The sequence below is a fragment of the Drosophila busckii genome, chromosome 2L, assembly GCF_011750605.1.
Source record: "Drosophila busckii strain San Diego stock center, stock number 13000-0081.31 chromosome 2L, ASM1175060v1, whole genome shotgun sequence".
NCBI lineage: Eukaryota > Metazoa > Arthropoda > Insecta > Diptera > Drosophilidae > Drosophila > Drosophila busckii.
Window position 1 is genome coordinate 16,058,772 of NC_046604.1, and position 17,436 is coordinate 16,076,207.

At 39.2% G+C, this 17,436-nt stretch overlaps 3 protein-coding genes across 3 annotated transcripts; all 3 read left to right on the plus strand.

Moving 5' to 3' along the window:
* Window positions 1-1,598: 1,598 nt before the first annotated feature.
* LOC108594450 (sarcosine dehydrogenase, mitochondrial) lies at window positions 1,599-5,048 on the plus strand. Its single transcript, XM_017979625.1, has 3 exons — window positions 1,599-3,391; window positions 3,823-3,965; window positions 4,022-5,048. Exons 1-3 carry the CDS (start codon window positions 1,832-1,834, stop codon window positions 4,968-4,970), a joined length of 2,652 nt encoding a protein of 883 aa, XP_017835114.1. The 5' UTR covers window positions 1,599-1,831; the 3' UTR covers window positions 4,971-5,048.
* Window positions 5,049-8,236: 3,188 nt separating this feature from the next.
* On the plus strand, window positions 8,237-14,806 carry LOC108600015. Its single transcript, XM_017987333.1, has 2 exons — window positions 8,237-8,365; window positions 13,862-14,806. Exon 2 carries the CDS (start codon window positions 13,868-13,870, stop codon window positions 14,525-14,527), a length of 660 nt encoding a protein of 219 aa, XP_017842822.1. The 5' UTR covers window positions 8,237-8,365; window positions 13,862-13,867; the 3' UTR covers window positions 14,528-14,806.
* A 523-nt stretch (window positions 14,807-15,329) lies between these two features.
* On the plus strand, window positions 15,330-17,425 carry LOC108607722 (CG6441). The gene is made up of 3 exons (XM_017998743.2): window positions 15,330-16,423; window positions 16,979-17,078; window positions 17,135-17,425. The coding sequence occupies exons 1-3, from the start codon at window positions 15,543-15,545 to the stop codon at window positions 17,177-17,179; spliced, it is 1,026 nt and encodes a 341-aa protein (XP_017854232.1). The 5' UTR covers window positions 15,330-15,542; the 3' UTR covers window positions 17,180-17,425.
* The last annotated feature ends 11 nt before the right edge of the window (window positions 17,426-17,436 follow it).

Sequence of the window (17,436 nt, forward strand, 5' to 3'; positions counted from 1 at the left end):
AAAACCACAAAATGCTCATTTTCTCGAAAACTACAAGGACTATAAGGATGTCCTTTGGTGTCAAAGGAGTGCTCCTTGAGAGCTACCGGAATATATCACTCAAAGGACGAAAGCTCTTCCAGGAGCAGAGAAAAACCGTATTTATCGTACACAGAAAATTGACCATAACTCCCGAATCCTTTCCAGGATCAAGGTGACTTTATGGTCAAACGATTCCTCTTTGAAAAGGCTATCGTCCTGCAAAAGGATATTTGTGTAGTCCTTGTAGTTTTCGAGAAAATGAGCATTTTGTGTTTTTTGAGCAATTTTTTCCACCTACCCCCTGCAATTTTTCTTGTTTATCCTGGATGGGTTGAAAAATGTTTGTGTAGTAGTTTTTGTTAGTTTATATATTGAAGAGTGACAATCACTGCATATTTTATTCGTTGTTATATACATAATTGACGATAAGAATTAACATATACTTTACCTCATTGTAAATACGTTGTATATAAGTTGTAGATTGTAGTTAGAGTTGTAGTTGTAGTAGTTAGAGTAGTTTTAATTAGTAGAATAGAATAGTAGAAGATGTAAGTTGTTGAGTAGTTGTTGATGTAGTATTGTTGATGTACGTAGTTTGTTGTTGTTGTAGTTGTTGTTGTAGTTCTTGTTGTTGTAGTGCTTCTTCTACTTCTTGTAGTAGTAGTTGTTGTTGTTTGTAGTGGTTTGTTTGTTGTGGTTAGTTGTTTGTGTAGTTTTGTTGCTGTAGTAGTTGTTGTGTTGTTGTTGCTGCAGTTGTTGTTGTGTTGTAGTAGTAGTTGTTGTTGTTGTTGTTGTTGTTGTTGTTGTTGTTGTAGTTGTTGTTGCTGTAGTTGTTGTTGCTGTAGTTGTTGTTGCTGTAGTTGTTGTTGCTGTAGTTGTTGCTGCTGTTCTTGTTGTAGTAGTTGTTGTTGTAGCTGTTGTTGTTATAGTGTTTGTTGTGGTGATTGTAGTTGTTATTGTTCGGGTTCCTGTTGTTGTCGCTTCCTTTAATGTGCGTTTTGTTATTGTAATTTAGGAGTGGAAATTTTCCTAATCCTCAGTCGCAAAATATGCCACAAAATCACAAAATCCAGTGCAGCTTGAAAACTACAAGGATGATTGAGGTGTGCTTCCGCAGGATAATAGTCCTTTTAAAGCAGCATTGTTTGGTATCAGTTGGATCCAGATCCTTCAAAGGATATCCGAGTTATACGGACTTTGTTGTAAATCGAAAGTTACGTATATATTGGCTCCTGTAAGGACTTTCGTCCTTAGAGTGATATGTACTTAAAGGACTCGCCTAGCACTATTTGCATGCCAAAGGACTGCGAAATCGTCCTTGTAGTTTTCCAGCAAAAGTGGATTTTGTGTTTTGTTGCATTTTTTGTGACCAAACCTACAAAAATTTTCGCTCGTTACTGTCGAAGCTACAATCCATAACAACACTTATTATAACAACATAATATGAACACAATCATGTTTTATTTAATATTAATAATATGTATTTATTAAATTTATAATTTATTCTATTGTTTATAATGTGAAATGTTTTTGCTGACCTGATTAGATTATAAAACACATGTGCACAAAATAAATAAATAAATAATTTTGTATTTAAAACAGGGCGCCACCTGCTGCAACAACAACAACAAATATTCGAAGCGAGTTGCGTTAGTTTAACTGATAAGACAAATGAGAAAGTAAAGGCGCTTATCAGTGCCGGGTTTGACCTCTGACCCGCTACGACGGGGGCACAGCAAATATATGATTACAGAGCGTTGAGTAAATTATAAAATTTTTAGCTTTCAGTTTTCAATTAACAGTTGCGCAGATGTGGCGTATGAATTTAATAAAAAAGGCAGCGCGCCAGGATGTGCGGCAAGTAGTGCTGCGTCATCAAAGTGCGGCAGCGCCTGAGCTGCCCGCTGCGGCGGATGTGGTGGTCATAGGTGGTGGCTCCGCCGGCTGTCATACGCTGTATCATTTGGCCAAGCGTGGCGTGCGTGCGGTGCTGCTGGAGCGAGCACAGCTAACGGCTGGCACGACCTGGCACACGGCGGGTTTGTTGTGGCGTCTGCGTCCCAGCGATGTGGATATAGCGCTGTTGGCCAACTCGCGACAGATGCTGCGCCAGCTGGAGGCGGAGACAGACATGGATCCGGGTTGGATACAAAACGGTGGCATTTTCATAGCACACAATGAAACGCGTTTAGATGAGTACAGAAGATTGGCTACAGCCGGCGCTGCCTTGGGCATTGAGAATCAAATATTGAGTCCGCAAGAGACGCAGAAGCTGTTCCCGCTGCTCGATCCGAAGGCTTTCATTGGCGCGCTCTACTCGCCAGGCGATGGTGTCATGGATCCTGCCATGCTGTGCGCTGCTTTGAAGAAGGCTGCCAGCAATAAAGGCGCCAAGGTCTATGAGCACTGCGATGTTAAAGAAATATTAGTAGAGCAAACGTCCAAGGGCAAAAAGGTAGTGGGCGTGTCTACGCCTTTTGGCAATATACGTACTGAGATGGTGGTGAATGCTACGGGCGTGTGGGGACGTGATCTGGTGGCGCCTCTGGGCACACATCTGCCGCTGCTGCCCATGAAGCACGCCTACATCGTCTCCGAGTCCATACCGGGTGTGCGTGGTCTGCCCAACATACGCGATCATGATTACTCCACGTACTTCCGCATACAAGGCGATGCTATTTGCATGGGCGGCTATGAGCCCAATCCTATACTGCTGGATCCTGTGGCCAAGGACTTTCATTTCGGGCTGTATGAGCTGGATTGGTCAGTGTTTGAAACGCATGTGGAGGGTGCGCACAAGCTGTGCCCAGAATATGCCAAGTATGGCGTGAAGAGCACAGTCTGCGGTCCGGAGTCCTTTACGCCGGATCACAAGCCGCTCATGGGCCCCGATCCGCAGGTAACTGGACTCATGCACAATTGTGGCTTCAACTCGGCGGGCATGATGTTCGGCGGTGGCTGTGGTGAGCAGCTCGCTCTTTGGATACTCAATGGACAGCCGGACTTGCCCATGTTCAGCTTCGACTTGCGTCGCTTTACTCCTAAGCAGGGCTTGGATACAAAGTGGATTGCGGAGAAGTCCCACGAGAGCTATGTTAAGAACTACAGCATGGTGTTCAAATACGATCAGCCGCTGGCAGGACGTGACTTCCAAAAGGATCCGCTGCATGAGGAAATGCTAAAGGCGAATGCGTTTATGGAGGAGAAACAAGGCTGGGAGCGTCCCGGCTTCTTCCTGCAGCAGCCGGCGGCAGTCCTGCCCTACGATTGGTATGGCAGCTATGAGCATAGTCGCCATGTGGACAGCGAGTATGAGCGCGTCCTGGAAGGCGATCTTAAGTACAACAGCTTCTCGGATCATCATAAGCTGGTAAGTGCTACAAAGAAATAAAATAACTTATTAATGAATAAAACTGTTCAAAGCAGCAATCAAATGTTTGTTGCTTATTTTTTATGTTGATAACATGAATATAATATAAAGCTTAAATCATTGCTTAACTTAAATCGTTATCAGCTATAAACACAGCATTGAGATTGACAAACAAAAGCGCTAATCAATTAAATATATAAATTGTTTGATTTGAAATTAAGTTTATAAATATTTCAAAGCTTTTTGATTAGCGTTTGTTTGTGTTTCATTTGTAATTAAGAATATAAATATATTTTCTTTAACTTAAATACTAGCATCCTAACTAAGTTAACCTTCGATTAAGTTCACTTACCCGATTTTGGCAGCAATTTAAACTCTCCTAAGCAGCTGCTGTTTGTTTAATCCACAATTTGTTTCTGCTTGCTCCACAGATTGGCTCCGAGGCTTTGGCTTGTCGTAACAATGCTGTGGTCTTCAACATGAGCTACTTTGCCAAGCTGCTGCTGACGGGTCCACAGGCCCAAAAGGCAGCCGATTGGTTGTTCAATGCCAATACCAATCGCGAGCCCAGCAAGTGAGTTTAGCTTAACTTGATATAGAAACTTAATTAATTGCACAAACTTTAAACAGAACTGTTTATACCTGCGCATTGAACGATGCTGGCGGCGTGGAGGCGGATGTAACCATCAGCCGTCTTGTCTCTGGTTCGGGTATGCCGCATGATCCCAAGTTTGAGGGCCAGGGCTATTATATCGTAGCTGGTGGTGCCTCTGCCTATTACACTTATAGCGTGCTGCTGGGTGAGCTGCGTCGCAAGGGCTTCAATGTGCAGCTGCAGGACATTACCAGCGAACTGGGCGTCATCTCCATACAGGGACCCAACAGTCGTCGCATATTGCAGCCGCTGCTGGACAGCGAACTCAGCGATGAGCAGCTGGCTCCAAATGGCACCAAGCTGGTGCAAGTGGGTGGCGTGGGAGCGCGTCTATTGCGTGTGAGCTTTGTAGGCGAACTGGGCTATGAGCTGCATGTGCCCAAGGCGCAGTGTCCACAGGTCTATCAGGCGCTGATGCAGGCGGGATCGGCGCAGCAGCTGCGCAACGCTGGATATCGTGCGCTCTATTCGCTCAGCTCGGAGAAGGGCTATCATCTGTGGAGCTTTGATCTGCGTCCGGACGATACGCCACTGGAGGCTGGTTTGGGTTTCACTTGCCGCAAGTCTGGCGATTATCGCGGACGCGCTGCTCTAGAGCGTCAACGTGAGCAGGGCCTGAAGAAGCGTTTGGTATATCTTACGTTGGAAGACCAAATGCCCATTTGGGGTCTGGAAGGTGTATATCGCAATGGTGAGCCTGTGGGCATCCTGCGTCGTGCCGAGTATGCTTATACGCTGGGCAAGTCTCTGGGCCAGGCTTACATCACGCGCTCCGATGGTCAAGCTGTTGACGCGGCTTATCTCAAGGCGGGCGACTATGAGGTGGATATTCTAGGCAAGCGCTACAAGGCGAAGTGTCATCTGCGCAGTCCATTCGATCCCAAGGGTTTGCGTGTGCTGGGCAACTACGAAGCAAGTGAGTAAATAAATATATTAATTGTTTAATTAACTGCTGTTGTACAAATAAAGAAAATGATGTAGCCAAATTTAAATTGTGTTATTATTTGCAGTTGTAGTTGCCAGCTTTGAGTTATGATTTAACAACGTGTTTACATTGCATTAGTATTGCGCACTAATTGTAAAAGCAAAAGAAAGAAGAACAACATGTCAATGCATGCATTAAATAGAACAGTTATGATTTGGATAGCAAGAGCGAGAGCGAGAGTGAGCGCGCGCTCTCACTTTTCACAATGCACTTAGCACGTTCACACACTTTGAAGGTCAGATTGCAACTAAGAAAGTTGCGCGCGCTTTGACCGCTGTCTAGCGCTCAAAACTGATACTCACCACACTCGCTGCCAAAGGCTCTCAGAGTGCGCGACGCCTTAAGCCTGAAACTCACCTCGGCCACAGTCAAAGGTTCTCGCGCTCGCATTCTCTTCCCCTCGCTCACACACATGCAGGCATGCGCTTTTGCTTATCAGCTGATGTGAGTTCGTTTAGGGAGAATGTGTAAATGTAACAAATGCATAAATTAATATTTTTGTAGCTTTGCATTTGCAGCAAACACAAATTGAAATTGAATTAAGCATTTAATATTGCAATTGTTCGGCGCAAGTGAATTGCAATTACAGCAAATGTTAATTTGCATACTAAGCTTGGAATGACAGTTGCTAGTTTATGCAAAGAAGAAGAAGCTCGCAGAATGGCAGTTTTGTTTAAAAACTTCTTTAGCAGCGTTTAGAAATTGCTCAATTAGCGCTGCTAACTGCGTAGCCAAAGTTTCTTAAGTGAAACAAATTATTATTATTAGCAACAAGGCCGCGCTACTCTGCGATGCACTTGGCAACAAATTGTTAAATTTTTTATGGCACTAAATATTGTTTGCACAACTGTCATTCGCACTTGACGATAAGTATACTTTTTGTTATGATTTATAGCACAAGTATTTGCAAAAACTATATTTTTATATGTATATTTGTGTTAAGCTGAAGGTTGTGTTATATCTTTATTGTTATAGTTTTGTTTTGATAAACACTGATAGAGCAGATATATGCATATATACATATATATCCTTGAGTAGTCAGGGTTAAAAGCGCAGATTGGAAAAATCGTTGCGAGCTACAATTAAAATGAGTTGGGCAACAAAGTTACGATTTGCGATTGACTTGATGATGAGAAGAAGTGTTGGCCAAGTTGAAAAACAAAAAGAAGTCAGTGGGTTATGGTTAGAGATAGATAGAGCTACAAGCATTAGAGACAAGTTAATTAGCTTTTGGCTCTGCAAAGCTAATTATAGCCGCCTAATGTTGCCTTTTATATGTAATTTATCATTGTTTACGCTTTGTTTGCTTCTTGAAGATTCTGCAATGACCTTGCCCATAGATAAACCAACCAGAGCGGGCGCAATTGCAAAAGTTACATAAAAAGCGTAACAAGCGTCAAAAGACAATTCCAGCTGTCTGATTAAACAAAAGTGAAAAGCGGGCGCCACACAACGCCCACCCCCCAAAAGCATTTTGTGGCAACAATGGTTTAAGCCCTGAGGCCATGCGCGCTTCATGGTAAGCGGCTTTTATAGCAATAGCAACAGCAATTGCTGAGACCCAATTTTTAATTGCCCTCATTGCCAGCTAAATATATACGTACAATATATAATTATAACTGTAGTCGCTGTGGTTTGTCTGCACTTCAAGTTCAAGTTCGCAATCGCTTTGGCTTCGGCTGCGGCTACGGCTTCGGTTTCGGACTTGCAATCTGTTCACACTTGATGAACAAACTGTTAAACTATTTTTATTGTTAGTGCACAAATAAATCACTTGATGCGCTCAAAGTCACACACACACACACAGTGCTCAACTTTAAACTTTAGTTTCGAGTTGCAATTAAAAAACAACATTTCATTTACTAACTCGCTGACCTTTTTGAAGATGCGCTTCAAGTGCGTGTGAGGAGGATGCGTCTAGCCTTGCTGCCAACAGCGGCAGAGGCAGCGGCAGCTGCAACTTGTGATGAACTTGAAATTTGAAAGTGCACATATTTGAAATCATAGTTGGCAATAAAAAATCAGTTAACAATATATTTTGCACAGTTGGGCAGTGCGTCTAAAATTTATGCTCAAATATGTTAAAGATTTTTTTGTGGTTCATTAAATTTGTATATTAATATTTTGACGATTATTACTCTATTAGCAAAAGCTTTGTGTTTATTACTTAATCTTAAATTTCAAGCAAAAACTTATTATGTTATTAATAATATGCATTTTAATTTTCAATTACATTTTTTTGTTTAAGTAACTTTATAGCATTTTCTTTTATAAATTTAATAAATAATAATTTATATATTTACATTTGTTACTTTATTTAATTTATTTTTATGCAACAATTCCAACCGCACTTGCCCATTAACAAATCAAAACTTTATTATGCTACCCAATAAACATTAATTCGAAATTAATATAGACTCGTTTGCCATAGGCTGAGCACATAAAAACAACATAAAAAATTAATTAAATTGTTTGCAATGAACACGCAGGGGCAACAAACATTTATCAAATTAATTACCAAGAAGCTGCCACAATTAGTAACAGCAAAAAAATAAAATATATAAAAAAAAAATAACGTAAATTGTTGTTGTTTAGTTAAAAAAGCTGTTAAGCTGTTACGTTTAGTTGTTGTTTGTGTTTTTCTTTTGGCTTTTGCTTTGCGTGGCTAATGATGAGCAAATTATGCCGGAAGCAAGTGGACTTGCCATTGATTTGACACAATTTTTATTTACTATGCGACGCAACAATTAAAATTACATAAAAAGAAATGGGAAAACAACAAAATGCTTTAAGGTGTGAAGTCTGCGGCTATAAATTTATAAACAAAACGCTTTATAGTTATGCATATTGTTTTTTGTGTTTTTTGCACAAGCAAAACAAAAGACTGAGGCAACAAACTTGAGAGGCGTGCGACAAACATGTTGCATGCTAATTGCAGCACACTGACACACTTTGCTAACGGAATATAGTGCAGCTTGAACTGAACTGACCCATAACTCAATTAACCATTAACTGGCGATTCAAGTGCCAAAAACGCTTTTCGCCTGCGCTGCGATCACTTGAAGCCAAAGCTGTTAGCTTTCAACAGCTTACAACAAGCTCGGGTTTGAGCTCGGTTCGAGCTTGTGGCTTTGCTTTTGCTTTTGCGTTTGCGTTTGCTTTTTTTGGGCACAAGCTATAAACCGTGGCAAGATCGTCATTGCGTTCAGTTGGTAAAAGTGTTGCGTTGCGTGCGGTTCTCTCAACACGCTGCATACAGATAAAAGTGCAAAAGTTTAGTATAAAACATAAAAAGATTTCCCATACGCCGCGTTGTGCCCTACACTTTGCAAAGGTGATTAACTAAGCTATGTATCCTTAAAGGATCAAAAACTCTAGTGCGCCTGCTTGGGCTTTTGTTTTAAAGTTTGTGTCTGCAATTGGGTAAAGAAAGTTTTGAGCGCCGAGCGTAAGAAATTTAGTTTGCGTGCAAATAAAAATAAAAATAAATTATGAAAAATTATTTTTTTACTGCTATATGTTTGATTTAAGCAGCAGCTTTAGACAGTTGTGCATAGCATTAAAAAAAAGGGTTCTATTAATATTAATATATAAGCTTTAAAAGTCAACAATAGTGTGGCAAAAAAATGGTTTTAAAAATTTGTTTGGGAAACCAAACGATTTATATATATTTTTTTAATATAGCAATGCTTATGCTTAAGCAATTTAAATGCTTAATAATAGCAAGAGCATATAAATTCTTTTTTTTATGACAAAAATATTTTTTTAAACAAAAATTAACTAAATTTGAAAAATATATTTACTAAAGTTTTTGTTATTTTGCATAAACAACTTTCAAGCCTTTAATAATTTTTAAAACTTATGTATAAACTTTAAATGAGCTAAACTTAAGTTATAGTTTTCATGTTTTCCCAACCTAAATTTTCAGTTTTTAAGCTTGGCAGTCTCTTCTAGTGCTCCAGCTTATCTTTTAGTAATTAAACATTGTTAGTGTTGTTGTTGTTGTTGTTGTTGCTGCTGAAGTGTGGTGCCCTCGTTTTGTTGCGAGAACAGCCCACACCCATACAAAATATAAAAGGCAAACACACACACACACACATATGCATATATGACAAACACACACACAGTTGGGGGCATGCCCCTTTGCAGCGCTCACACCCAACGTGACATGCATTCAAGCAGAAGATTGCACAATATGTTATTTGTTATTGTTGCTGCTGCTGCTGCTGCTGCTGTTGTTGCCACTGTGCAAATGAGCGGAAAATCTAATTTTCCAGCCGCATGCGAAAAATACGAAAAATTGTGTGTGGCTGCCAAAAATATCAACTGCAGCTGCATGGCAACAATTTTTATGGGCAATGCTTTGACGGCGAGCTGCACAGATAAGAGTTGAAAATTATAAACATTTGACATTTTTAGCTAAGCAGCTGCGGCGCATCGTGACCATAATTGGCATAAGAGAGTGAGAAGAAGAAGAAGAAAAAACAACAAATTCCACTAAAGAAATCAACAAGTCACGTTTGCTTGTAATTTCAAGGCTGCCAAAACCAGCAACAACTACAACTTACAAAAAAATGACAACAAAATAATTGATTTTTAACCGTAAACCGCACAAGTTGTAGCCCCGAAGCGCAGTCTTTAGTAGCCTGTCTGCAGTCTGCAGTCTACAGTCTTCAATCTTCAGATATGTGAGCGCTGAGCAAAGGAAAGTTTTGTTTTTGCGCCTTTTGGTGAGGTAACTTACACTGAGCGAATTAGTAAGTGCTTCAAAAATGTTTAAGATGCATATGCAAATTTAAAAAATTTATCGCTGCTATAATTTATTGTTTAAATAACAAATATTGCAAACTTTGGAATGAAAACATTAATGAAACTTTTATAAAGTTCATTAGTGCAGCAAAAAATTATTTAGAAATTTTATTTTAATATTTCTTAGCAGCTTTTAGTTGCCTGCTCAACAATTATGCAAAAAATATTTTTTATAATAATTTGTTGCTTTTTAAATTGATGCTCGTTTGATTACATAAAAATTTCTCTTCATTTTTTTTCAAGTGTAGCAAAGACAAAAAACTCTTTTGACCCAGTGGCCAAAATGTTGTTTTAATAGCACAAATTAGAGCTCTAATAGACATTAACATTAACTTGTCATTAACAATTATGACTGCCAATTGTGGCTAACGCTTGAGCTTGAGTTTCGGCCTTTCTCTGCTGGAGATGCCAACAACGGAACGCAACCAACTAACTATTAATATTTATTCAAGTGATTAGCATTGCGTAGTCAACAGACTTTAGTTGAAGCTGGGCGCTCTGGCCTTATATGTCGTTTGTTTACTTGTAGTTTTGAGTTTTGTTATTTTTATGTCATGACCAAAAAAGTTGTAAATATATTTTCACTATCATTTTGTGGCATGTGGCAAACCAGTCAATGGCAACAACAACAACAACAACAGTAAAAGTAACAGCCTGACAGGCAACTTGCCCCACTGTGCCACTGTGCAGTGTGCAGAGACTTTCTTCCCCAGCCTGCAAGCTTCTGCTTAAGCTTGACCAGTCCAGACCAGTTGAGGCCGCAGTTGCATCCGCGTTGAAAACTTTCTTAATACAATTCACAAACATCCTGCTTTAGGTCGTAGGCACAAAATAAAAACAAAGATTGCGCCATACACTTCTAATAAATAACAACAATAAGCAGACCTACTTTTCGTTATTGTTGTTGTCGCCAGTTTGTTTACTGTTATTAGTCTTGTTTGCGGTTAGCAAATCCGTCTTCTTTATAATTGCTGTCATCGCTGTCATGGCTTTCAACTAACTTGTCTGCCCAGCTGGCCGTTCTACATACAACAAACAACAACAACAACAACAGCGTACTAACTGCATTTAAGCCAACTGATTTCTCTGCACAAATACGTGTATAATGAGCTGGATGCTTGGCAATTGATTTCTAGACAACTCTGACAACAGAAAGTTGCAAGTTGCAAGCGCGCAAAGGCTGAACTTTTGAGTTGCCAGTGCAATTTGAGCTATAGACAATTAATTTTTAATATTTTTTAGATATAAAAGTATAAGCAGAAGACGCAGATAACACTTGAGTTATAGCTAAATGAGTTAATAAGGTAATTTAACTGCTTAAGAAGCTAAAGAAATATAAAAAAATAGCAAAATAAATAACAGTTTAAAATTGGTTTAAATATGCATGCAACTTATTGAATAAATTGCTAAAAGTTACAAAAATATGTTTACTTAATATAAAACAAATGATTTGTCACTAAAACTTTATAACTTTTTTTTAAACTAGCAACAGCGCTGCATAAATTTTTTATATAAAAGTATTTGTATTAAAAATGTTTAACACAAATTTATTTGTTTAATAAATTATATGTAAAAAGTTAAGTTCTCTATTAAATTGCCAAACAATTTATAAGAAACTTTTGCAAGCTTAAGCAAAAAATGCAGCAATAATATAAAATGTTTATATATTTGACTGTATCAATTAAATATATTCAAAGCTTTATTATAACGCCAGCTAGGCAAATCGCCAAATTTATAGCTCAAATTATAGCTCATATTATAGTTGTCAGTGTGGCAAAGCAAACGTGATATATAAATAATAAAAAAAATGCAACTTGCCAAAAGCCAAAAAGTGTTGAAGAACAAGTGTGTGGCAAACCAGTCAGTTGGCTATTAGTCCATAGTTTAAGCACACAAAATGTGCATAAGCCGCACAGATTAATTGGCCAGAGCGCTGAGTGGGGTAGGGGGACGCAGCATTGCAGCTGCGGCAGATGCAACTTTGGAATTAATTACAAGTAGATGTTTTTTTTAAGGAATTGCTGCCAGCTGTGCTATTCGCAATATTACAAAATAGCTAACAAAGTATTGCCAAATGTAATGTGTGCATTTAATTTTGGAGACGCTTTGCGCTTGAAGGTTGTGTCATTTATGTAAGCTATAAGCGGCGTATACTTAATATAAAAGCTGCTGCCAGACGCCGCATTGTGCGCCTTTCTCCACAAGTGCAGACCTCAATAATTCAATAAAAGATAATAACAGATTGCATAACGAAACGAAAAATCGAACCAAGGCGCACTTGAGTTGCGACTTTCTGTTGTCTTTTTACCCACGACAATTAGCCCAGAAAGAAAAAAGCTACAGATTGCATGTGGGAAGCGGACTGAAGCAACGGAAATTGTTCGACAAAAATATAAAAATTACAAAACTTACAAGCCGTGAAATAATAACAACAACAAAAGCCACAACATTTTTATGAACAATTGCGCGTGGCTTTTATAAATAAAAGCAATGTTTTGCTCGCTTGTTATCAAATGGCAGCGTCTTGGGCTTAACAATTGGCTCAGATGTTGAGACAAGTGTGTGTGTGTTCGTTATTTATAGCCAACAACAACAACAACAACACTGCACAACTTTCTCCATTAAAGCAGCACAAATTGTTTGCGTATGCAAAGTCAGTCAAGTGTCTGTTTGTCTGTCCCACTGTCTGTCTCGCTCTTGGCTTGTTACTTGCTTTTTGTTGTTACTTCTTGTTGTTTGTGGCATGTGCCACACCCACGCGCATCTTGTTTGTGGTTTTCTTTATTTCTTTGTTAGTGGGCTAGGTCAGTTGAGTTGGTTTATGCCTGGATGCGCCCACAAATTGGGTAAAGGTCAATTTTGTTGTAGCTTTGTCTAATTATTTTGTTTGTTGCCAACAAGATTTATTTACAGTTAGCTGCGGGTTTTTAATTAAAATTAAAATTGGCAAGCCCATGCCCAAGTTGATTTCATTAGTCATAGTTGTAAATAAAAAACAAATGCTTAAGCGGAAATAAAATTAATTGTTTTACAGCTCAATAAATGCGCAGTGTATAAAAAATTCATAACTGCGCTTTAGCTGTTTATTAAATTAGCTAATAAACTGCACACAAATTTAGCAATTGAAGTTCAATTAAATATTTATAGTTATAAATAAGAAATTAATAAATATATATAAACATTTTTTAATGAAATCATTCTGCATAATTTTCAATAAATAATTTTGGTTTAGTTCCATTTTAATTCCAGTTTAATTCCATTAAAAAATGTTGATATATATTTATTTTGCAAAATTCTATAAATATTTTTGTATTGTCTTTAGCACTTGTAGTCAAGTTAATCAATCTAAAAAGTTAGCTAGCATTAATATTGGCAGCTCTTTAATTTAATTTCTGCTAAGCTTTAACTGCATTAAATATTTTGTAATGCTACTAAAATTAATTAAAAAGCGCTTGTTTTCAATTGAACTCTTATGTGTTAACAGCACTTGCAGCTTAGCCATTAATATTTTTTTATTTTTATTGCTTAGTTAAGCGCTTAAGCTTGTCATAAAAATCCAAGTAGCTGCTAATTAAGCTTAGAAATATGACAAGCCGGACTTAAGTCGCAAGTTGCAAGTTGCAAATTCGTTGATAAATCTTTAAACAGCATCAATAGACCATAAAATTAGCATACAAATGCGTTTATCAAATAAAACATAAAACAATAAGCTCATTTGCATAGCAATTTGTTGCTGTTGCCAGGCAGTGCCCATAGTACTTACAATGGGTTACGAAATAGGGCTGAGCGTATGGGCGGGGGTGGGGGCAAGGCCGTTTGTAGAAAATAAAGAAACTACTCAATTAGCTATATAGACAGTCAAAATCGCTCAAAATCAAATTGTTCCAATTCAATGATTTGGCATAATGTGCGCAGTGAGGCGTTCAAAAGAGGGTGTGGCTTGTACTGTGGGGGTGGGGGTGGGGGCCTTAGACTAAGTTGAAATTTTTGTTTAGCACTTACAGTTTGATTTGCTTTGCAGTTGGAAATGTTGATGCTGCGTTCGTTGCTGCTGCTGGCGCTGGGCGCCACCTTGACGTTGGCCCAGCGTCGCTTGGCGTTGCCAGATCCGCGCAGCTGCGCCAATCGCGTGCGGCATGCCACATACCGCGACGCACGCGGCGTCTCACACTCGTACTTCTTCAGCTGGGAGCATGCGCCGACGCGCAGCTTGGAGGTCGATTGGCTGGATGCGCGCAACATTTGCCGACGCCATTGCATGGACGCGGTGTCGCTGGAGACGCCACAGGAGAACGATTTCGTCAAGCAGCGCATAGCGCGTGGCAATGTGCGTTATATTTGGACCTCGGGACGCAAGTGCAACTTTGCTGGCTGCGACAGACCCGATCTGCAGCCACCCAATGAGAACGGCTGGTTCTGGAGCGGCTCGGGCGGCAAGATCGGCCCCACCTCGCAGCGCAATACGGGCGACTGGTCCCAGACCGGCGGCTACAATCAGCCGCAGCCCGACAATCGTGAAGCAGCCCAGGGCAACGACGAGAGCTGCCTGTCCATACTCAACAACTTCTATAACGATGGCATCAAGTGGCACGACGTCGCCTGTCATCACATCAAGCCGTTTGTCTGCGAGGACTCCGATGAGTTGCTCAACTTTGTGCGCTCGCGAAATCCCAATGTGCGCTTGTAATTCTAAACTAAAGTTAAGAGAGAGAGAGAGAGAGTGGAGTGGAGTAAAGAGAGCATAAGCGTTTGCAATATACACACGAGAGATATTTATGTAGCATTAGGTAAAAGCATTGATTGATACTTTGATTGATTGATTGACTGCTTTTAACACAACCCCCCGTCCCCCCATCCTTTACCCCTTGCCTACACAAATTCATTAACTCGATTTTACAAATTTGTTTTCTAGTTTTGTTTCTGCAATAAATTCTAAAATATATAAATGTTCTTGTACCTGCGCAAAACACAAACAAAAATAAACAACAACAACAAAATTGTTAAATAATTTTAAACAACAAATTGTTAATAAAAAAAATCAACATACCAATTGAATCGTAATAATGCAAGTGTTTTTCTTTTATGGGTAAAGTAAGGGAAATTATTGTAAAGCAGCAATTTAAGTTTAAATTTAATTGAAAGCATTGAGTAGATAAATCAATAGTTTGAATTTAAAATGCAAAAATTGCTAAGCTTGTTATGTAGTTTCTATTTAAAATAGCAAGCATTTGTTGCTTCTATTTCTATTTTGATATTTTTTATATTCATATACTAAATTATTTTAAATAAATATATCACTAAATTAAAGTACTTACCAGTTCACAAAGATATTCCCAGCCTGAGCCGCTTCGCACCCATCGAAGTATGCAATGCTTCTGCTAACGCCTGACACTCCACCACGACTGCTAGATGGCGCCACTGTTCAGCACAATGACAGCAGCTTGGAGCAGCCTTAGCTTTTGACTTTAGCATCAAATGTCAGACAGTTAATAAAAGTTTTACTCTCATATTACACTTGCTATCTCGAATTTTACAATTTTACACACATGAAAAGAAAAAAGTAACTAAAATTTGCCAGATAGTAACCAGAGTACCAGATATCGCTATCGCATCCAAACTACTCGAACATTACAATTTTTTCTGTCGCGGCCAAAGAATTCAAAATTCATTTCACAGTTGTTCGTTATTTCCCAAAGAGAAGTATGGAGTTTAACAGAAGAGAAGGCAAATGCAAAAAGATGTTCAAATCGTTGCCATTTAATTATTTGCATACCGACAACGAAAGCGAATCCTCACTAAATCCAAATGCCATGGAGTTTGTGCCGTCGCGCTTCAAGACAAACGATAAGCCAATGGGCATGGGGTATGGCAATGGGAACGTCATGAAGACCGAGGCCACGTCGACGACCACACTACGCCAGCGCGAACTTGTTGGCGATGCGGATCACTTGCATGCGCAGCGCCAGCTCTTCGAGCTGCTACATCAGCTGGGCGACAAGCAAATGCCCTTGAAGGCCATCCGCATGAGCCTCTCACCCGATGGCCAGGGCATCAATGTGCAGTTCAAGGCCGAGCACAATGAGCCCGGTCGCAAGCTGCTCGACGAGAGTCTCTGCCAGGTGGCCGCCCTCAATCTGGAGCTGAACGACCGCTCATTTATGCCGACACGTTTGCCCAATGTGCTGGCGGCCAATTTTATGCTGCGCATATCGGATGTGCTCAACGAGAAGATCGATCCCTCGAGCGCCAACTGTTGCACCGACAGCTCCACCTCGGAGACGGTGGAGCCCAAGACCATGACGGTCTCCTCCAACTTTAGCTCGAGCACATCCCTTAAAGCCGCCAACACAACAGCTCTTGGTGCTGGCGGCGGACTGTCGGACAAGTCGTCACTGCCGCGTGCCCAGAGTCCGCAGCATCAGCAGCAGCCATGCAGCATTAGTTTGCCCAAGCAGCAGCAGCTACAGCCGACCCGTGTCCCCAACGATCTGAGCAACTGGAGCAGCAAACTGAACACCAATGCCTGGTCCAAGGTCCATCCCCGAGCTAGGGTAGTTAGTCCAGACTCCCAACACAAGTATGAGTAAGTTTCAAAGGCTACAAAGTGAGCTTCAGAATTCAAAAAAACAATGCAAATTTCAAAATATTCTAAATTTTTAAACTGAACTTCCAATCGAGTCGCGAGATTCAGCAGCAAAAGTATTTTCTATAATATTAAAATATTACTAACATTCTTACTAACAGCCAAAGCTGTTAAGTTTCTATACTGATTAATCATAACAATTACTAACTGATTATAATTTAAATAAGGATTCTTACTAACAGCCATAGCTGTTAAATTTCAATTCGGATTCAATTACAATTGAAAATGTACAAATAAAATTTTGATATCATTTGATATTAATTAAAATAATTGCAACTCATGTTTTAAAGTTGCCAAATTATTTTAAGATTGTATCAAATATATCAATTAACTTTGGTTTATAACTTAATTTATTGTATATCAAACCTAAATCTGCAATCAACTATTTGCTTGTTCAAATAATCTACGAAATATTCTTCTTCGAACTATTTACAATTTTTTTTAAATAATTCCGAATTATATTTCGATTAATTCACATTTTCTTTTTATTTCTAGTACAAATTCAATGAAAGCCAAGCCATGCATTAAGCGTTCCTCAGCTAATGCACCACGCAGCACTTTCACCTCACTTATGCGACAGTCAGAGGTGCAAAGGGTAAGTTTAAAATAATTAACAATAATTAAAGTTCTTAACAAATAATTCTTTTGCAGCGCCTGGGCCTTTCGAAAGTTGATAAAAAAACATTTGACAAGTAATGTTTTTCCAATTTTTATAAAGCATTTGCAGCAATTGTAATTGTTTAAAAATATTTGCATCGAAAGAAAAATATCTCTCACGTATTTTATTCAACTCGTACAAGCGCCGAGTCCTTACACTTATTATTATTAATTATGGTAGTAAGTGATACGAGTAAATAATAGTACTGTGTGTGTGTTAAAATCAAATTCTAGCATGCACCACACGAGTTGGTAATATGCAAATAAAAAGTTATATCTATGTAACAAATTCAATT